Source organism: Phyllostomus discolor, chromosome 1 (assembly GCF_004126475.2).
Source record: "Phyllostomus discolor isolate MPI-MPIP mPhyDis1 chromosome 1, mPhyDis1.pri.v3, whole genome shotgun sequence".
NCBI classification, from domain to species: Eukaryota; Metazoa; Chordata; class Mammalia; order Chiroptera; family Phyllostomidae; genus Phyllostomus; species Phyllostomus discolor.
The window spans coordinates 55,175,025-55,198,209 of NC_040903.2; the positions used below are offsets into that span (position 1 = coordinate 55,175,025).

A 23,185-nucleotide genomic window follows, 5' to 3' on the forward strand; every position below is an offset into this window, starting at 1 on the left:
GTCCGCTTTTCAGCTGACAACAAGGTAGAGGGGAGCGCGGACAGGAATCGGGAGAGGCTCCAGGGCGGTGCAGCCACGCAGGCGAGGCCTGGGTGCCACTCCCAGCACGCAGGCAGGAGGCTGCCGCTCTGCAGGAGCCTAGATGGTAAATGAATTGCAAAAATCTATTATTTATCATTATCATTGTTTTGGAATTACTTCTTCAAATCCTGCCTCCACCCCCAACCCCTGATAACTTGTTAAGCAGCCATTTAAAGCAAAACTGAATTATGGGTTGAAAAAGTAGAAAATATCATTGAAGAGCAACTTGAGGTAAAGCATTTGCCACTGAGCGGCCTAAGCGCTTCTGCATTTACTACCCAAACACAGTGCAAGCTGCCTAACACTGGGCCCGGCGGAAGGTCAATTCTTGGTTGCTTGTGTTGTCATCAAAATCAGGTTTTGAACCTTTAGGTTTTGAATGCTCAGCAGAGCACTTCGTGGGCCGGGTTCCACAGGGATTAGCCATTGCTTCATGAGGGGAGCTTGCACATCTCCCTCCCGCCCACCCGCCCAGGTGAGCTGGTAAATCACAGTCCAGGGCTCTGGAAGCCACTGTCCCTTCCCTTAGGAAGTCCTCTGTGGGTCCCATCCACAGCTTGAGCAACACTGCAGAAGAGAAACCATTTAAAAGTCCTCAGCGCCTACTGGCTAGAGGGTCTTAAACTTTATGCAAAGCCCAAGGGCAAGACAAAAAGGCTTGACAAGAAGTTAGAGCTTAACAAGAAGTTTCAATGATCACAGACCCGATTGAGTGAGAGTGAAATAAATCATTAGGTACTGTGTGGCTGACACCCAGCATCAGAGTGGTGAGTGGGCTTTGTGTACCACGTAGCTTTAATAAGCACTGTTCTTACTCCTAACGGTCTTACAAACATTTTCCTGGGGTGCACAGCTTTGTGGAGGAAGCCACAAAGTGTGGCTTCTGCTCATTTTTCTCAATGGATAATCTGGTTTCCCGGTAAACTCTCGGTGTACCTAAATGTCAAAAGGTGGCTGAAATCCCAAGGTGCTACCTGTCTGTCTATGTATGGTGAACACAATCAGAAGACAAAGAGACATACATAGAACAAGAATATAAACAGCCTGAAACTACCTACATGAGTAATGTGGCCAGTTTTTTTCCCCTCCCCAAAATGTTACATTATCACTTTGTCAAAACTGCCATCTATAACTAATCAAATGACTAAGCATTCTGGTTAAGTTTTTTCTATTTGTACAATGCAACTAAATCCCAATTTAAGGAAAACAGAGATCATCTGGGAAATTTTAAATAATTTATTCTAAAAATAGTCCACATGACACTATAAAGCATTTACTGGATTGGCCAAAAAAGCTGTTTAGTTCTTTCTGTAAAATGAAAGACAAATTTTTATTTTCACCACCAACTTTATTGATTTGGATATTTTGAGCACGTCGGCTATCTCCTGCTATTGGCTTCTAGTGGGTGGAGGCCAGGGGGGCTGCTAAACATCTTCCAGTGCATAAGGCAGCCCCACAGCAAAGAGTTATTCGGCCAAAATGTCAATAGTACCAAGCAACTTTGCAAACCACTTTTGACACGTTCGATCAGTCACAGCACCTTCTCCATACACTGCACAAATCTTTTTTTTGCATTTCAGTTGCATTTTTATTTTTCTTGAAATCAAGCATAATACATCAAAAATGTACATTTTCTTCCATCTTCAATATTAAAATGGCTGTACAAAGATTCACCAATTTGCACACTGATATAACAGCTGTCACGATACAATCTAATAAAATTGTGTTGAATGAAGTTAAACGTAACTAAGCAGTGCTAGAGCCATCATACAGAAAAGACTAAACGAACTTTTTAGCCAACCTGATATTTAATAATCACGTATTTTGAACCTACTATGAGCCTCACTTTGACAGGCACAAGTGGACCCCACATGATGACAGTTCTGGTGAATTTCTCCTCCACACAAGTTATCAAGAATAGATAGATATTTACTGGCTTTGATATATGATGTCTATTACCAGCTAAAATGTGTGCTACCTCAAGATGGCTTCAAATCCAAGGGTATATTTTCTAATGCCTTTGAAGAAGTAAGAAGGAATGAAATTTTTTTCTAAAAAATGAGACTAATAATTTACATTTTAAAAACCTTAACAATGGCACATTTTACAAAAACATGCTGAACACACTGATACAGGGTGGGAAAAAGATAAGGAGAGCAGCGTGGAATGAGATAGCCCGACAAACCGTGTTGACAAGTCCAGTGAGACGAGCAAGGTCTTTACAGAGAACTCCTGGGAGGACAGGACAGAGATGAGACGGGAGTTATGCTTGCTGGCAGCGCTGTGCTTTATCTCAGAAAAGAGACATGATGCCAACAAAACAAATGATAAGAACTGTTTGGAAAATATTTGAAATATAAACGTAAAAAACAACGTGTCTAAAGAAAAAGAGGTAAACCTAGTTGCTGAATATATAAAAGCTATTGATAAAAAAAATTATAAAATGTTGCTGTTAGTTTACATGACTCACTTTCAACCACAATAGTGCCTTTCTTTTCAAAGTAAAAGCCTACTTAGAATGGCAATGTTTGAATGACCTTCACTGTGGTTTCACACACTCTGGGATTACCTTCTCAGTGGACTCCAAGATCCTTCATTGCCACACAAACTTACTGTCATCTGTTGTGTGGCCAATGGCCGATGGGATAGATGCCCACTCTCCTCCAGGAACAAAATCCTGAATCTGGTCCCTGTGGGCAGCCCCTAGAGTCTAGTCAGTTGTGCTTCCCTGTGAGGTCCGTGTGGAGGGTGGGAGGCCCCACTAAGTGGCCTCAGGCTCAGTGACTTCTTCCAGCTGCAGGTCGGCCAGCCTAGCAGATGCTGGCTCTGCCATCGCCTTCAAACTCTGGCATCACGTCAGGACCACGGTAGGCTGCAGCACTGGACCACAGTCACTCCTTCAGAAGTCACTCCCTTCCAGGTGGGCCAGCCAGTCTTAGCCAGAGGCCGAGCACAGTCCGAGCACAAAGGTAGCATGTGTTACCTAAATGTAGAACCTCGAATACCTCAAAGGAGAAGCTCTTTTCCCCGAGATGGGCAGAGGTATAGAGGCATTTCTTGAGTGACTCGTATTCACCAGGCCCAGTGTTTGATGTGTGATGTGTTTCTGGGAAGGGTTGGCTGCCTATTGCTACAGAACATGCTCTTCATGGACCCTAAGTCTGCGATTTGATTTTTCAGCATTCCCTGGTATAGTCAATGTACTACACCATGTAAATAGCCCTCTGTGTAAAATATCATCTGTGTACCATCATGGTAGAGGGGACTGCAGAAGGGGGACTGACCCTCAGGGAGGGCTGTGTGAGTCTGAGGGCAGGGAGAAGTGTGGATTATGGGGCTTGAGTTCACCTCTGGTAAAAACCAGGTGAAAGGACAAATGCCTTTCCTCCTTCCTTCAAGATGTGGGCCTCCCCATCTAAGTGCTTGGTGGCTGTACCTGCATTTACCACGGGTTAACAATCACCTTCTGAGAAATCTCCAAGCTTTAGGGAGGAAGGGCTTTGATAGATAAGAGTGGAATGAGAAGGTAGTGCCTGCCATCAGACCTGGGGGTGGGAGGAACCCTGTGAGCATGCAGCCAACCCTCAGGGTCAGCCGCACCCTCAGAATGGTCAAGGCTGTGGCACCTGCACAGGGCTATGATGCCATGGGTGGCTTCAGGCTCCTCACCGCACCAGCAGGGAGCAGGGTGGAAATGTTGCCGGAGAGTGTGGGCTTCTGCCCCGGGTGCCAGCCAGATGGTACAGGTTCAGATGCCAACACGCAACTGCCTAACCGCATGCCTCCTGCAGCCCTCTCCACCTCTCTCTGCCTCGGACTCTTCATTTATTTTAAGGGGATGGTAATAATTCCTTCCTTTTGAAGTCTGTTGAGAGGGTTAATGAGATAATACATTTAAAGTGTGCAGCCAAGTGTCTAACATCATCAACTCTTGTTTTTGGTTATTATCACTACTGTTAACTCAATTAAACAACTCAGAGTACTTAACTCCAAAACTCTTTCCCTCACATCATCCAAGGAAGAGGGCGAGGGGCATGAAGGAAAGAGAGGAGAAGAACTGTTTGTCTCGACCTGGTGATTATTTTAGATCTGCATTGTCTTTGTCTCAGTTGTGATCTATAGGCCCTCACAATCGCAGGAAACAATGATATAGCCGACTGTCATAACAAGGCTCTGCCCCTCCGGTGCTGGCTGGTCTCTAAGGAAGAAGCTACACCCGTTTCCACAATGATGATGTAGAACAAACCAATATTTAGTTTATGAAAACAGAGCAGGAAGAGCAAGCTCCAATCCATGTTCTGTCACATAAATCCAACAGGTAAGGCAGATTATTTCTGTATTTTCCTATTCTCTCTTTAACAAGGATAAGTTAAAATATCTTCACCAGTGTAGTCCATACATTGTCACTGTAGACAATGAAAAAAAGACACCCTAGTTTTCGCTTCCCTTTCATGTTTCTATTACCACCCCTCACTTCTATGTGTTCCTTCATTTACTCAATGAACATTTACGGCGCACCCTTTGTGCCTCCATTCCTCTGCTCTCAGGAGGGCAAGCTCAGAGCAGTGAGGGCAGGGGAGGCAGCCGCCAGGAGCAAGGAAACCAGACAGCCGGCTGTTTTCCCCTCTCTCCCCAGACAGACAAGGACGCTGTGCCCAGGGAGCTAACAAAAGCCCTGAGGCCGCACAGCTGGTCCATGTCAGTCTGTCAGCTAGACTGCAGTCTAGGCTGTTCCTGCTTTGTGAAGAACTGAGAGGGATGCAGTGGCCCTTGAACAACACAGGGTTTGGGGTGCCGAGCCCTGTACAGTTGAAAACTGAGGTGTAACTCTGAGTCCCCAGTCATCCCCTGGCATCCCCTGGGGGACTGCTTCCAGGACCCCTGTGGGTACCGAAGTCCACAAACGGTCAAACCCTTATATCCGATGGCACGGGACAATGCCTCCACTAGACCCTCTGTGTCCACGGAGTCCCGATCACTGATCAAAAACACTGTTTTCCATCCACGGCTGGCTGAACCCGCAATTCCAGCCCATGTTGTTCAACGGTCAACTGTAGTTACCTTTGAAACAAAGTGAGTGGAACTGAAAATCCACTCCGATCGTTTTTAGGTGACTATTTCATGTTCTTCCTATTCGGTGTCTCTCCCTTGGGTGTGTCCCAGCTGGCTAACCAATTCCAATTCTCTAGCTAAAGAAAGAACTCAACACTAACAACTCTCCTCTTGCTGTTGACACGGTCACCTGCACAAATGAAGTTCTCAACTGAGGTGCTGGAGTCTTCCTGTTCGAGAAGCACCTCGTCACTGCTCGTTCAGAAACCTCATGTTCGAAAGGTCTAACCTGCTTCTTGTCGGGAAAAACTGGAGAGAACAAAAGGACAGGAGAGTGTGTGCAGGAGAGAGAACGGGGACCCAGGCACTTCGGGAAGGCTACGCTGCTTATGAGCAAGAGCCAAGCACCTCAGAAAAGGAGTTCACAAAAAGACGATGGGAAAAATAACAGGTCTGAATCTTCATGTGTGTTTGTGAGCATAACAGCTCAAACGATTCAGACTTTACTCTGCGAAAAGGTCAAAAAAACGACACCTAACACTTAGGATATGAAGCAAGAAGCTAAAAGACAAGTAATGTTTGTGGAACTATGGTTTTCTAAAGAGAACAAGCTACATAGAAACAGATGTTAAACTTGAAGCATTCCTTTTTTGGAAAACCATTATAAGCAGGATATGATTTGAGAGAAGCTTAAAAAACCTCTGAAAATTAACTGTTTACCATATCCAGTAGCACTATCTAGAATGGATGTTTACTGATCAAATATAAACCTCCCAAGATGAGGCCCCAGATCGCTGCCACATCAGAGACTCTCCTCCATTGCTAAGTCTCTAATTAGTTACAACTGCCACTGATGACAAGAGATAATTACAAGTCATTCTCATGGTTAACTAACAAAACTTTTTACCAGAATTCCTGGGGCTAAGCAGAGACAACCTATTATGGTGTGACTTTTAGATTCAAACCTCTTCTGTGTTACTTTATTTTACAGTTTCCTCTGACTATAATATTTCAAAGGAAACCCATGAAGGAAACCGTGAATGCCTGATAACAGTGTTTTACATAGCTGAATGGTAGCTGAGTATTATTCAGTTACAGCTACTTGCATTTTAAGCAGCAGTTTCCTCCGTGTATAGATAACAGCTAGCTTTTCTCCTTTGTCTCCTCATCTTCCCCCTTAATGTGTGTGTGTGTGTGTGTGTGTGTGTGTGTGTTGGCAAGCAAGACTTAGAACAAAATAGTATATGCACAAATAGTTAAACTTAGTGCAAACTGCTGAACTAAAATAATACTTCTCGTTATAATCTTGAACACAGATGTAAATAGAAGCTTTCAGGAGCATCCTTTTCGTATTGCCAGAGAGAAGACAGAGGTGCCACATAGAAGATGTATTCAGTAAGTATCTGTTATTGATTATATGGAAAAAATTAGGACATAATAAAAATCTAGCATTAAATGATTTGATCTGTAGAATGCTGGCTGACTGTGTGCTGTTTTGCAGACATCCTGTTTCCAGCTATGCACCTGAGATTGCTGTAGTGACATCCGACATGGCCGGTGAGGTTTTTCCGCAGCTAGTGTGTGAGGGACTGCCATGCAAAGCCTTCAGCCAGTCTCAGCACCACAACCTGTTCACAGACCAGTTAGGGTTTGGATGAGTTCTGCGGAGTCTGTGACTCAAAGCAGAAATGTCGCTAGTTACCACAAGAATGGTCTGTGAAGAGCACAGGTTTGGGGTGCGTGGCCAGTACCCTCACCCAGTCTGGAGACTGTCCTCGTCCAGAGCCCCTTTACCCAAAACACATGATGCTCAAACATCACTGTTCAGACCTTTCCCCCTGTCCAGCCCTGCCCTGCCCACACTGTGGCCACAGCACCCACTGGCTGCCCCAAACTATTGAGTCTTTCTCTCAGAAAGCTGACTAAGAGAAATGGGCAGGGGTCATCAGGGGGCTCTGGAGTTAAACCATGACACAGAGGCAAGAGGGGAACAAAAGTCACCAACCATGAGCCCAAGTTCCTGGGAAGAGTAACTACCCATGAAGGGCAGAGGCTGGTCAACAAAGGAGGAAGCAGAAGTGCGGGGAGATGCAGAGACAGAGAAATTGTGGGGCAGAGACCCAAGGAGTCCCCAGGGGGACAACCTCCAACCCAGAGAGACAGCAGGTGAGGGACCACTCTTGGCTCCCGGCTTCCTCATCCCCACACAGTGAGGCCCGTGAGACTCCCGTTACAGTCTCACAGCGACTGCCCCATTCCCCCAGGTGGCTCGGCTTCCTGTTCCCACAGCCTCCACGGAGGAGGGGCACTGCACCACCAGGACTGGCTGGCCTGCTGGGAATTTTTCTGAGTCTGTTAGTTCCTGTCCCCTACCTCCCTGTTCCAAATGAAGCCACTGGTTAGTGTGTCCAAATGAAGCCATCAGCACTGCCACCTGAACTGTCCAGAACAGAAAGCCAACACCCCTCCTTTTACAACAGAACCTCCTGAACTAGCCTCACACAGGCCCTTGCACTGGCAAGACCCTCTCCACCTCCAGCTCACAATAGCCAATGTTCTGAAACACTCAGCACTTACCCAACTGCCTTGCCATAAAGGAACGAGGTATGAGCCAATGTACTGATTTCTGAAAGATGCTCGAGTGTTTAACAAATGCAAAATTCTTCAACAGGGACTAGCAAAATCAGAGGAGAATGAGAACTGGTGTCAGCCCTCGCGAAGCTGACAGTCCGGGGTCTAGGAGAACATGGTGGGAGAATGCAAGGGAGCGAGTAACTCTAACTGGGGAAAGCTGAAAAGGTCATACTGGTACGGTGGGTTTCCTGCGGAGACAGGGTAGAGGGGGTTCTGGGTGCTCCCAGGCAGGGCTCAGGGAGTGGGGTGCACACGGAGCCCCATGTAGCTAGCACCCTAGAAATGGGAGAGGACGCACGAAAGGCAAGTGTGGCTCAGAGGAGGAGGACAGGAGGGCCCGCCACAGAGCCAGGGGCTGACAACAAAGCCACCAGGGCCCAGGAAGGCCCCTGAGCAGGATCATGCAAAACGAGGGTCAGAGTCCATCATTTGTACTTGGAATGCTTGTGAAGTTACCAGCCTGAGACAGGCAGCCAGTGCAACACTGAATGTAGCTGCGGAAAACAATTCCTCTCCAGTCATGGTCAGTTTGGATAACAGCTACGTGAGATGAGAACAGATGCTTGGTCCTGGGTCCAGTGCTGGAGCACAGGAGCTTTTCAGTAAGTTCGGTTGGCCCTTCGCCACTCCTCACGTCAGAACTGTCCGTCTCGTCCCATCTCAGGTGCTCAGTCGCACTTGATCTAATGGCAGTGGAACTCAAAGCACAGCCTCCTCTTCAGCAAGTTAGGAAACACATATCCTGAATGTCTGGAAATCTGGTCAAACCCCCATATCTATATTCCTTTCTTCTTTTTTTTAAAAAACTTTTATTCGATATGACCAGCCCCTTCATGCACTCTCTTCAGAGCTGATATTAATTATCAAAGGGAAAGAGATAATCCTGATCACTCCCACCGCACCCCAGCTGGTGGACAGTACCACCTTCGTTTACGTAGCCCTGAGCAGCGTCACAGAGAGGCAGCATGACACACGTGTATCTGATGCAGGTGTGACAGGATGCATTCCTCATGCAGCTCCCCGGCAGGAAAGGGACGCAGCTAGGCTCCGAAGGCACTTACACATCCATGCGAGCCACTGGGAGGGCAGAGGACCAGGACCAGGACCCGGAAGTGCGGTCCAGCACGGAACAACTGTGAGCCGCGCTCAGAGGCTCCAGCGCCCTTTCCAAACTGGGCCAGGGCGCATGCAGAGGGTTTGGCCAGAGCCTGTGTTGCTGCACAGTGCCAGCCACTGCTGGCCTGGCAGCTCAGGGCCTGTGGTCCGAGCTGGGCTCCCCTCCACTGCCTCCAGGGCCCTTGCCAAGTCACCAACACTCTCTGGGCTTCACGTTCTTTGGCTATGAAGTAATGACATTGCCAGCATGCCTACATCACCACTGTCCTGCCAGAATAAAACAGTTTGCCTCTGCTCAGCCCCAGTGGCCTTCCAAATGCCTGGGAGTCAGTGGAGCACCGAGGACCAGTCCGGGGGATGGAGGGGAACACTCTAGGGTGGACCTCAACACACCAGAGAAACTGCAGGAAGAGGGGGTCCTTGTGACATGTCCTAGTCACCGGATGGCTTGGAGTTGCACAGGGCCATCCTGGGCCCCATCTTCCCCCACAGACCCAGGGGCCAGCCCAGCAGGGTCACCCAGGACAGGCCAGGCTACAGGGCCATCGAGGCACGCACCCAGTGCCCGCAGGCTGGCACCTGCCACAGCACCGTCTGTTTATCCGGATTCAGAATGTACAGAAGCCAAAGTATTGTTGGTTTAATTTTTCCTTTTTCTTGTTTTAAATTTTTAAGCTGTTAACTATTAGTGCCTATTTGCTTTCTCCAAAAGCACATTTTTTTCTGATGAGAAAAAATAATCCTCCTCCTGCCCACCTCTCTGTTTACCTCCTGTTTTCAGTTCTCTATTCGCTACTAAAAAAACTTTTTTCATTTCATTACAGCCCAACCCAGCCAGTCTCTGAGGCTTTGAGCACTGACATGGATTTCTACAAGCATGTACTATGCATTTTTTTTTTCAACCCTACCAGGCAACCTTCAATCCAAAAGCTGGTACACACCTCCCAAGTTAATCAGCCAACCACAGAAACGGGGAAGAGGCCAGCTCTGTCAAGATCTCTATCGTCTGTGTAAAGACATCCCAGAGCTACACAAAGCCACTCATCTGGGCACTTTACTCGTGAAAGAAGGAAACGCTTCTGGCAGACAGGCTGATGCCCACCCACCAAGAGGCTGGGCTGGTGGGCCCCGTGGTCCTTGGGCACCTGTTACCGCACAGGGGCTAAAAGTCCTGAGCCAGCTGTGGACGAGGCTGGGAGCTGCACTGCCTGAATGGAATTCTAAAGGGGACTCTATCACCTCCCACTTGGGGACCCACCTCTCATCTCTGATGCAGACCTTTCCAACGGAGGGGGACCCCACACAGCCTGCTTGGCACCCTCTCATGGGTCCCACAGCCACTGTCAGCACCTGGTTAGAAACTGAGCCCCCTGTTTCCCAGAGCTTTTAGGATGGTGGGAAGAAGGAACTGCACCCACGAGCACACAACAAACTCCCCACACGCCTGGCACTGTAACAAGCTCTCGGGACCCTACAATCAAAGTGGAAAGTACAGATACACTCGGCACAAGACGAGGAGCGACGGAAGGCAAGAGAAAATCAAGCAGAAGCCTGTGTGTAATAACTAAGCTGCCCTAATTCTGAGCCAACTCATCCATAAGCATCCTCTTCCAAAGTCCATGGTGGGTGTGTTTGTTGGGGAAAATGCCTCAAAACATACTTAAGCCCAACAAAGCAGTGTGGACACAGGTGCGATTTGTGAATAACAAGGTTATAGAAAAGCAGCTTGAAGTTCTTTTCCATTCTGGGTCCCCCTCTGAATCTGTCTCCATCAATGAAACTCCTCCCCCACCAGAGAGATGAGTCTGACCTGTCCACACAAGCCTCCTTTCACTACCATGGGCATGAAGAGGGGCAATCGCCTTTGTTTTTCCTCAATAACCCAGGTATTAGATGCTCTGAATTATCAGAGAAAATCCCTCCTGCTTTTTGCCTGAAAGCTGACAATGAACAAAAAAGATCCTTTCTATAAAAAGGTGACTTCTAACCATTAAAGGCTACTTCATTCCCTTTAGACTCAACCCATTCCCCTTTCTGTGTGCCTGTTGTTTCACTGAAGACAGGTCTATTTCTTGCTGGTTACACAGTTTCTTGATATGCTCAATACAGGAAGGGCCCTCCTTCCCTGGTCTGAGCCTGGTCCCAGCACAGCATTAAAGACAAACAGTTTTATGAAGTGATGACAAAGGTTTCCTCTAGGTCAAAGCTGCTTGGATGAGACTGCAGGACTCCTCTCCCATGCTGGCTCTGTTCCCCCCGGAACCAGCCTCTCCTGTTATTGCAAGCACACACCCGCCGACACAGCTGCGTTCAGATGGGGACCCACACTGGGCCTGGCGTGTGTGCGAGGAAAACTTGGGTTGGGAGCCAGTGGCATTATGTGAATATGCAAGAAGAAAGGTGCTCTTCACACATGGAGGAGAATGCAAACCTCTTTCAACTCAGTAATGTACCACATCTTCAAACTTATTAATAAGAAAGCATAATGTACTAGGAAGGTGTTCCTGCCATAAACTAGCCTTGACAGAGTTTTTAAATGGTTTCTAGCTGAGGCAGTAACAAGCAGTTACAAGGGAACAGAGAAGCCGAGCACCGAAATGCAGTGCTTAGCAGGACAGACTCTGTTTCCTTACCACTGTTTATTGACGGCCTCCTGGGGCCCGGTCCTGTGTGCGATGCTCCTGGAGCATCCCAGTACCTCCACGGACAGTGGCATCCTTGTCCCTCAGCCCCCTCCCAGATCCCAGCCAAGTATAAGGAGTGGGAGAGTTTTGTTACTCACCCCCTGCCAAACCCCCAAGTCAGAAGAAAATGGTGGGTGCTCACTTACCCCTCCTCAGACATCCTGGCCACAGCGGCGCTCGGGGGCCCTCCGTGGGCTCTCAGTGCATGGCGGCCCTTGTCAGAATCTGTCCCGGGTCCTGTCCCCGGGTACGCCTTACCATGTGGGACGGCAGCAGGGCCATCCTCACACCCATTCAGCAGGCCATGACCCGCTCTCGCTCTGGTCCTCGCTGGCTGGCGCTCCTCATAGTGAGCCTCGTGGGGTGCCTGAACATGTCTTGACACCTTGTATCCATGAGAGATCAGGAGGTCTTCTACACTGTACATAATGCACCGGCCTCATCCAAGCTCAACTGCTGGGGTGGTCGTTGTGGCAGGACATGCACTGTGGGGACAACAGAGAGTGCTCATGAGGACTCGCCAACTGCGTCCAAACCAGTCCCTGGTTGGGAACACAGCACAGTGTCTGTACCGAGCATGCACACGGGGACTGCTGCCTGAAATGACTCCCCATCTCATTCGGGCACAGCGTGGAAGCACAGGGCTCTGCAGGGTGTGGCGATTATTCTGGGGCCCCACCCTGGATGGCTGCCTCTTGTAGAAGACTCCGGAATGGTGTACAAGCAATGAAATGATTAACGGTGTCCACCATCCCTTGCCCCAGTCATCTGAAAACAAGAGGGATAAGGAGAGAGGACAAAAATAAACTCAGGCTCAGAAGCTGCAATTACTACTTGGTATTTCTAAAAAGAGAAACTACCAGCGTCTGGTTTAATCTTCTTATCCTTCCCTGCTTTCATCTCATAGGCACACCTTTCACTCTAAAAGGGCAGAACTAGATCTGTAATCAACACAAAGCCAGGACACACGTCAGCGAGGTGTGCTGAGCAAGGGCAGCTACAGCCGGAGGCCAACTAGCCTCCGAAAACAGACCCTCAGTTTTCAGGCTCATCACAAGAAAACACACAACACACTGATCAAGCATTCACACCCAACCCACTGCAGAATCCTGAACTTCTCTTTCCCACGTGAAACTTTTAAGAGTCAAATTCTCCCCCAATAAATCTTGAGGAAGCATCCTGCATCTCTGGGCCAAGGGTGTCCACATCCAAATCCTATCATGGTACATGAATTCCCTGCAGCTACTTCCCTGAGTAAACTGCTCTCAGGCCACAGTACCAAGAAAAAAAAATGGACAAGAACCTACTCGAGAGCATGTGTATGAAAGCAGGTGGGGCTGCCACATTTCTGTTTGTACAAGAGAATCATCTTTCCTACATCTTCCCATTGTTAACAGAGTGGAAGGCAGTTTGGTCAGCCGGACCTGGCTCCCCAGAGGCCGTGATGCAGGCCCAGGCAAGAAGCACACCATCACCAGGCCGGTGAGCGCTGGCCGGCTCCAGCCCCGCTCCACTGGTGGACGGAAATAGTGCTGCGAAGCCTCTCGAACAATGGCCAGGAAATGCCTGCTGCCCGTGTGCAGGTGAAAGGGGACACATGTGCTTCCTGTCGGTAGGAGTGTCCACCAGGACCCACAATGCTCTGACTGCGCATGCCTTTCCTCCTCATCACGAACTAGACAACAGCAGCAGCCAGGCTCAGCTACCAGCATGAAGAATATGAGACTCTGCTTAGGTTCCTACATATTATGTGAGGTTGACAAGCTCTGGCCACTGCTGCGCTAGTAGAGAAATTTCCATAGAGAAATCTGCTGTGTGACTTCTAGGGAGTTCACTTAGACGGAAGTGGAAGGACCAAAGAGGCAAGTCTTTGTTCTTGGACTCAGTGGAGCAGTCACTGGGCTGCAGACTACAGAGGAGAGAAGACACAGGGTTGGGGACAGGGACGCAAGGCTAGGGAGGCAGGGCCTGTGTTTGATGCTACACCCCCAGAATCTGGCACATAGTATGCTCTCAAAATAACTTGAGTGAACTCACAGATGAAAGACACACTTGAGCTAGGTTCTGAAGAATGATTAGGAGTTCACTAGATAAACTGCCCACAGGCACATGTATGAGATGAGAAACTGACACTTAAACTAGATTTGGGTACAATTATTCCAGCAGTAAAGAAATAACATAACAGAATCCTGGGAGCCCAGACTAGGGTCCCCAGACTCACTGACTCAGTGTCACATACCCCATCACCTCCACAGCTGAAGTCAGAGTTTAGGACTTATGTCACTCAGTTTCTCACTCTTGCTATGTCAGGTTCTTTAGAAGCAAAATGCACTGCACCCCACCTAGCTATCCCACACACCGAGGGACAGGCCAGTGTCCACCACAGAGCTGGCTGTGCCATGTCCATCGTTGGACTGGTAAGTAATGACCCTCACAAAACATGTAAGTGGCTTATTTCCCTTCTGGGGTTCGGTAAATTGGTCCATTATAGCTATGTCTGCATGATAATTATATTTAGCAAACCCTCAAGTGGCAAGACAACCCAGGCCAAGCCATAAACATCTTTCAAAAAAGATTCAAGCCTTAGGCTGGACTTCTAGCTCATCTCCACCCCCATGCTAAACGTCACCTCTCCCTTACACAGACTGCTGAAAGGTCACACAGTTTTCCTAATCCCTGTTGTAGTCAGCTTACTTTCTTCAGCGTTCAAATCTACTTAGACTAGGCCGCCTCAATGACATGTGCACTACAGCAGTCACCAGGAGGGGACACGGAGGGGTTAAGGAGAAGCATGGCCGTTCTGAAATTTCTTTCCAATCCTGAGACACCAGCACTCAACATCTACAGCATTTAATCTGATCACCCACCTACGGCCTCAAAGGGTTGCTAAAAAGACAGACATATACTAAAACGATCAATGCTGGTTATTATAACAGGTTTCACAACTTGGCAGATATGTGTGTAGCTCAAATAACACAGCACTAGGGGGGACAGTTTTAATCCGATGGCTCGTGCTGATACCCAGCTCCAGCCATGATCCTTGCAGCAGGTCGTTAACCACAACAAACCTCAGTCTTCTGATCCACAAAAGGGCAGTGCCGCTACCTCCTGTCTCACCGGACGCTTTGGGGGCCAAATAAGAATATGCAGGGCTTCCAGTCAAGAAGGAGGCATGAGTCAAGATGGCTCACCTCCATGCACAACCATATCAAAATTATAACTAAACTATAGAACGACCATCATTCAGAACCATTTCATTAAATTCAGTGAAAGTCTGACAACTATGGAATTAAAGAATCCACATCCATCCAGACTGGTAGGGCAGTGGTGACGTGGAACGAGTTGGTCCCACATCTACGTGTGGTGGATGAAAATTTGAGAGGGATATCTTGGGAGTGACGAGTCCCAGCCCAACATGAGGTCCTGAGGCCAGGGTTCCACTGCCAGGAAAATAAGTCTCCATTACTTCTGGCTGCAAAAACCAGTGGAGATTGAATCAGTGGAAGAAACTTCTGGAATTCCAAGCAGTTCCTCTTAAAGAACCCAAACATGTGCTCTCTCAGGTTCACTCCCCCTGAGCTCCAGCATGAGGGCAGTAGATTGAAAGGCACCAGTGGTATACGGGGAGGAACTGAAGTGTCTGCCATCAAGACAAGAGCTAGAGGACAGCTTCCACACAGACAGAAAGGCAGGCAGAAGCCACTGTCCCTTTTCTGAACCTTCCCTCCGCAAAGCCACGGGGCTAGCAAGCGGGTGCCATATCTGAGACTCGATCAATCTGGCTAACACTGTTTGCCCCACCCTAGAGATCCCCTGAGACTCGGTCTTATACAATTTATGGGCCCACCCAAGCTGTTAATGGTGACTTTTCCATATGAATGGCTGGTCTTGGCTCAAGCATCATAACTTCCTAAATCCCTCAAACAAGCAACAGTCAGCTTCAATGAGTCCCCAGCCCCTGTAACTCTTGCTAAGTGGTCCCAGCCCCAGCAATAGCAGCAGCCAACCTAGAGTCACAGCTTGGTTTTATCTGGGAATCTCCAAGCCCAGCACAAGTAGCAGCCATCTCAGATTGCTGTATAGCTCTAGCTGGGTGGCCCCAGGCAGAATACAGGTGGGGGCTGACCTTGGCTTACACCACCCAGCAAACCCCAGAGCCTGTACTCCTAGGTGGTGTATAGCTACAAACCATGTAGGAGCACACCTACCCTGTGCCTGAACACCTTATTCTCCACAGAGGGTGGAAGTTGGTGGTCAACGGTCACAGCCAGTCCTTGCAGCTGACTGGCCTGGATAAATTCCTCTTATTGACCTGCCAATAGCAGTCAAGGCTCAACTACAAGAGGAGGGTGTACTCAGCCCACAGCAAGGGCGCACCTCAAGTACCCAGCTTGGGTGATATGATAGGCTGTGCCACTGGACTCTATAGGACACCTACTACATTAGGCCACGCTACCAAGACAGGGAGTCATAGCAGCTCTACTTTATAGACAGAAACAAACACAGGGCAGCTGCCAAAATAAGACAAAGAAACATGGCCCAAGTAAAAGAACAGATCAAAGCACCAAAAAAAAAAAAAAAAAAAACTAAACAAAATGGAGATAAGCAATCTCTCAGATGCGGAGTTCAAAACACTGGTTATAAGAATGCTCAAGGAACTTAGTGAGGACCTCAACAGCATAAAAATGATTCAGTCAGAAATGAAGGGTACACTAATTAAAATAAAGAACAACTTACAGGAAAACAACAGTAGAGAAGATGAAGCTAAGAATCAAATCAATGATATGGAACATAAGGATGCAAAAACCAACCAATTGGAATAAGAAGAAAAAAGAACCCCCCTGCAAAAATGAGGACAGTATAAGCAGCCTCTAGGACAACTAATAGGTCCAACATTCACATCACAGGAGTGCCAGAAGGAGAACAGAAACAGCAAGAAACTGGAAACCTATTTTAAAAAATAATGAAAGAAAATTTCCCTAATTTGGTGAAAGAAATAGACGTGCAAGCCCAGGCTGCACAGGGAGTCCCAAACAAGGTGCATGTGAAGAGGTCCGCTCCAAGACACATCATAATTAAAATGCCAAAGCTTAAAGATAAAGAGAGACTCTTACAAGCAGTAAGAGAAAAGAAGTTAGTTACCTACAGGGGAATTCCCATAAGACTGTCAGCTGATTTCTCAAAAAGGAGCTTTGAAGGCTAAAGGGGACTGGCAAGAAATATTCAAGGTCATGGTAAACAGGGACCTACAGCCAAGATTGCTCTACCCAGAAAGCTAATATTTAAAATCAAAGGGCAGCTAAAGAGCTGCCCAGGCAAGGAAAATGTAAAGGAGTTCATCACTACCAAACCCTAATTACATGAAATGTTAAAGGAACTTATTTAAGAAAAAGAAGATCAAAACTATGAACAATAAAATGGCAAAAACTATATATCTATCAAGAATGGAATCTAAAAAACAAACTAAGCACAGAAACAGAATCATGGATACTGAGGGTGTTTTAATGGCTGACAGATAGAAGGAGGGTGTAGGGGAATGGGTGAAGAGATAAGGGGATTAAGAAGTACAAACAGGTAGTTGCAGAATAGCCACAGGGATGTAAATTACAGTATAGGAAATAGAGTAGCCAAAGAGCTTATATGCAGGACCACTGGACATGAACAATGGTTTGGGGATCGCCTGAGGGAGCAGGGTGTGCTGGGTGGAAGAGGGCAAAGAGGGAAAAATTGGAACTGTAATAGCATAATCAATAAAAAAAATTTAAAAAGGATATGTAAAAGTGGAAGTCATACAAATATAAGAGTATAGATTTATTATATTACAATGCTTCTGGTTTGTCTCTAAAGAGTTACTTGCCTTATGGAAATATTTTATATTAGTTATTAATTTTCTTCATGTAGTTTGGACCATTTCCTAACTCCTTTGGTATCATTTGGGATGTAACTCTTGATTTCCAAAGTCATGACTGCTTTATAGTACGTACATCCCTTGTCTATTGTGAACGAAGACTTCAATTTCCATCCAAGTCACTTAGAACAGTAAAAGTCATTCTACGTAGTCTGAAACATTAACACACAATTCCTGAGTGTGTGTAATGCACCAAGCACTAAAACTATCATAATGAATAAGACATATTCTTTGCCCTGGAGAATCTCAGCCTTGCTGTGGAGACAGTTGGAAAACAGACAATCAAAACATGGTATATGCAGGTATTAGTGACAGGAGTGGCTACCTCTCCACATTGTCCTAGCACTGTGACAGAGATAAGGACAGGGTGATGCAGAAAGGACCCTTACCCAATCTCAAGGGGTCTGGAAGTCTTCTGGATGATTGCTTCTAGGTTGAAAAAACCCTCTATTCAGGGTAGATGTGCACAGCGAGGTCACTCTGGAAGGATGGTTTTCCAGCCAGTTCATTTAAGACATTTTTCCCTTCACTACTTTTGTTTGTTACCTGGTGTCAAATACTTACTGTGGGACACCTGGGAAGAGTGGCTGGGCAGAGAAGGTGCCTAGACAAAGTCTCAGGTAAGGAAGGGACTTCTAGCCTTGGCTGGGCCAGGGCACAATGACATGAGACAATGAGCACACTGTAATTATCATTGCCATGCTATGAATATCTAAAGACATGAATGCGGGAAAAATATTTAACCTGAGAACCAACATGAGGGCAGCACTGCCTCTGAGAATGGGGAGTGCCTCGCTGGGAGGTTCTGAAGCAGAGGCTGGGGTGACTGAAGGTGTGTGCATGCGCGTCAATCAAAACTGTAAAGAGCAATATTTACACCCTGACGTGTGCTGTATATTTTCTATTCTATTTCACATTTTTTCCCACTTTCAAAAGCAGATTTTCTCTTTTCTTTTTTTTATTATTGTTCAATTACAGTCATCTCAATTTATTATTTCACTTTCTAAAGATGTTGGTCATGGAGCTGAATCAGTCATAACCTACAGTTTGAAAAGCACAAAAATTATCCCCCCACTGGTTAGGGTGCTGGACTGGATGACCTCTGAACTTCCAGCAAGTTCAAAGACCCTATCAATCTATGAGAAATTCCTTCATTTAATCTATTCTTATGAGCCGAAAATGAAACAGAAATGAATCTCCTTCAGGGAAAGAACCATCTCCATCCCCTGCTTCCTTCTTCACTCCACCTGTGACCCCCGGGCACCTGAGGCCTGGAAACACTGCGTCACTGCGGTTGATGGAGGGCAGGTGTGGAAGGCTGTGGGTGTCCAGTGCTGCCACCTTCACTCTCCCCTCTTGAGAAAGCCAAGATGCAGCTTTCTGTTTCTTTTGAGCTCACTTTTGTTCTTCTCGTGTTTTCCTACTAACTATTGTCTAGCCCCTACATTCCTAAAGTCCACCATTTCAAAGGTGAAACTCACAAAGCAGTTTAAAAACTCTAGCACCACCAGAAAAACTGACAGCTTAGTAGAAGGGACACGGGCACTCATGGAACTAGCTCTGTGGGTAGCGTGTGTTCAGCTGTTGGTTCTCACGTCAGTGGAAGGTGACGGCAGACTTTCTGCTACACCAGCGATTTTCAACCCGTTTCATCTCATGGCACACATGAATTCATTACTAAAATTCTGTGATACACCAAAAATTAATTTTTTTGCTGATGACAAAAAAAAGGCACAATTTTTATTCATTCACACCGACAGCTATTGTTGTGTTGGCTGTTGTCATTTCTTTGACAACCTAAGGGAAGAGAGGTCAGTGGCCCTAACAGTCTGGTGCTGCATGTTCGGAGAGCGCTGGTGGCGAGCCCGCTGAAAACCGCTGTCCTGCACAAGCGCAGAGAAGGCGGCAGAGCACAGGACGAGCAGGCGCGCGCTCGGATGTCTGAGTGGCCTAGGTTTCCAGCCTGGCTTCCACTTCATAAGTGGCTTTTATCGAGTTACTTAACTCCCAAGCCTTAGTTGTCTTATGGGTGAAATAGATGGGTCTGCCACTTATTCCAAGGAGAAGTATGGGACTCCTTGGAGCTTTAGGATAGTAATTTCTAATGGATTTTGTGGTATTGCTCAATTTAACTAGAAAAAATCAGAGCTAGGCCCAGCCACCCACTCAGAGAACATCTCCCCTGGTTCTACAACTTGGGTTGAGCCAAACAAACCACTTGTTTAAAACAAACTTTGTAGGTCCATGCAGTTGACCTTTGAACAACATGGGCTTGAACTGTGGTCCCCTTTACATGTGGATTTTTTTCAATAAATACTGTAAAAATATTTTCTCTTTCTTATGAGTTGCTTAATAACACTTTCTTTTCTCTAGATTACTATTATAAGAATACAGTATATAATACATATAACATACCACCTATGTCTTAATCGACTTTTTATATTATCAGTAAAGCCTCCCCTCGGCAGCAGGTTATCAATTCAGTCTTTGGGGAGCCAAAAGTTATACCTGGACTTTCAACTAAGTAGGGGAGTAACCTATTGTTTCTCCACATTGGGAGAATAAGCAACCCCCACACTGTTTCAAGGGCCAGCTCTATAGAGAAAGAAGAAAAATGGGATTGATAAAAATTGTCTTTTTATGGAAGAAAGATTTTGTGCTGTGCACAACACACACAAGGATAAGATAAATGCAAACATTTGTTTTCCTTTCTGTGTTATTAAAACACTACTCACAAGCTTGGAAATTCACAACACGATTGAAGAAACAGTGAAAGAAACAAATGAGTGACACTGACTGAGCTGGGTGGGAAGACAGGGCCCAAGTCACAATCCTCTTGTTCACCTCCATGGGACGGGTTTAAATTAAATTGAATTCATGAGATGACACCCGAAGAGAAATGCTTATTGCATACAGTCTCTAAGTCAGGTGGTTTGAAGGGGACAAGGTAGAGGAACAACAGTGCTGAACAGTCAAGTTTGCCTAAGGTATGTTTTCAGATTGATTCATGACACCAGTAGGTTTATATGCTATTACTTTTGCCCCCCTGAGGATGCTTGTGATAGGTGGCAAAATGCTTGAAATACTCTCCAGCAGATGCCTAACAAATTCATCAAGAATATCTTCCAATTCACGGTTAATTTAGTCTCCCTTTCCCCAATTAACTCCCTATATACAAAGCAGAAGAAAGAGAGTGCTCTACAAGCTCAAAATAGCAGTGCACATGAAAGGTAATAACACCAACCATCCGCTGAGCATCTGCAACGTGCCAGATGCACTGCTAGGTGCCTGGAACACTTTATTTCATCTTATACTCCAGCACACTTCCTGGTTTACCTATGAATATCTCCGTTTCACAGACAAGAAAGCTGAGGTGGACTGAGTCCAAGGTTACACAGCTTATAAGTGCAGATACAAGATCAAACAGAGGCCAGATAGCTTCAAAACCCATGCTACTATTTTAGGCTCACCTATCTACATAGCAACAAAAGTTTCCTAATTTACCAAAAGAAAATGCATAAACAAGAAAAGATAGCAGTCGTGGTGACATTAAGGTGCAAAACTGTATATCCAAAAAGAAAATAAATTCTCCTTTGTTCTCTGGGATTAGGAAGATTCCTCTAGATGCTTCATTCCTTATACACAGCAAACACACATGCACACAGCTGATGCCTCACTTGACTGCAATGTCTTGATGGCAATACTAGTATGAATTTCTGAACACAGAGTAATATGGTTCATTCACAAGTATACCATGCAATTGCTTTAGGACCTTCAGCAGACCCCTCACATCCTTTGAGGTTTCAGGCCCCTCATTAGTGACACGGAGCTATCATAAAACCTGTTGTATGAAACTGAGAAGCAGACAAACTACACCTAATGCTAAATGGAGAAGGAATAACTTTCAGGAAACAAATGAATTCTAAAGGGAAAAAAATTACCTATATAGAAATAGCCGCTATTACCTGCACCATTAATAGGTTTTGGACTTATTTGGAGCAAACAATGGAAAACCAGTAAGGGTCTGGGCAAGAGTCAGGCCACTCCACAAAGAACCTAACAGGAAAGTGAACTGAAGTGTCCAGACCATGGACATATGTGAAGACAAGTAGTTACAAATCCCTCCTATGGTAATGTGCAGGGGAGCTAGAGGATAAGACAAAAAAAGGAAATAAGAGTATTTTTCAAGGGAAGAGGTACAATGAATTTGAATCTTGATGACTAAAATAATGGGTTCTTATTAAGAGAAATACAGAAGTCAGAAATAATTATTGGTTGGAAAAGATGACAAGTAATTTGACTTTGACTTGACTAACCAATTCTGACAAATTTTTCTTTTCCCCAAATCGTTTTCAAATGGATTTTCATCACATTATTTGTCCCTTCCAAAGACCTGAATGAGAACACTTAAGGTAGTCTTTTTGAGCCAGAGCTCTAAATTCTTTAAATATTAGCTATATTGTTTATATTTACATGGAAGGGATAATAAAGTTAGAAAAATGTTGTTAACAATCCATCCACATTTAAGCACAGAATTCAGCTCTCCACCCCAACTCTAGAAATAAATTTCTATTTCTCCATGTTGCTCAACACATATCTGCTATGTTGAATTGATCCTGAGACACGGCACACAAGCAAAGGGAGAACCTGTGTGGGCTTCCATCTTCCCCTGAAAAAGTGAAATAAGGTTGAATGAGAGGTTCTTCAGGGTCTACTAGCTCTAGAAACCTGTCCCCCTCTAACCTGTCCTCCCTCGTGACGAACAACACACATTTCTATGTCAGCTGGACACAGTGAAATGAATACAGCTTGTGGCCACGACACAGAACAAAGCTAAATAGGTCATATGAAGACAGAATCTCTGACCTTGGCCTAATTAGGACCCATACAGAGGCCAACTAAGAGAGAAGAGCTAAATGGCCACAATGAGAAGAGGAGATGGGTATTGAGGGACTGGGGTCGGGGGAGCAGGAGGGAGACCAGGGACTACACCATCTAGCACGTTCCAGAGCACAGGAGTTGCACACTTATTCCAACTTAAATAAGACACTTGTTTTGCACTGGAAGTGCCAGGCATGAGGCTTTGTGCTGGAGAACAAAAAGACACCTAAGACCCATCAACACCCTCCCTTCAGGATGCCACAGTCTGTTATTTCATTGAGGGGCATGCTCATCATTAGAGGTTGAAACTCACAAACGGTACCATTTTCTCCTCCCTTTCCACTTACAAAAATTAAAATATTTTCATTCTCACATTTATAGTTACAAGACTCCGCGAGGCAGACAATTGAACAAAATATGAACAAGTTCATTAAATTCACCAGAACTTCTCTTTTAAAAATTTGCCTAGAATGTAAAATGAAAAATAATAAAGAGATAAATACATCATCAAAAACATGAAACAAATGTTCACCCTCACCTGTAATCAAAGATATGCAAATTAAACCAAAATGCTATTATTCACTTATCAAATTATTATCTCTTAAAAACCAATATTTGTTGTTGGTAAGGGCATGGTGACTTATGAGGGCTCTCCTATTTATGGGTGTATGAATGTGGGGGGGGTGGTTCTGTGTGTAAATGGGAATTTCCTTTCTTAAAAGTAATTAATACATTATAAAATCTTTAAAAATCTGAAACCCTATTGACAACTCTTACTACTTAGGATCCATCCTAATGAGTAAACAGAGATATATACAAAGTTTTATAT

At 45.8% G+C, this 23,185-nt stretch overlaps 1 protein-coding gene across 1 annotated transcript in view; it reads right to left on the reverse strand.

Annotated features, from left to right (window-relative positions):
• JCAD (junctional cadherin 5 associated) overlaps window positions 1–23,185 on the reverse strand; it is a 44,810-nt gene that overhangs the window by 16,133 nt on the left and 5,492 nt on the right. The window contains 1 exon segment of the mRNA XM_028506859.2: window positions 11,714–12,052. Within this exon segment, the coding sequence (XP_028362660.1) occupies window positions 11,714–11,994 (281 nt within the window). The 5' untranslated portion in view covers window positions 11,995–12,052.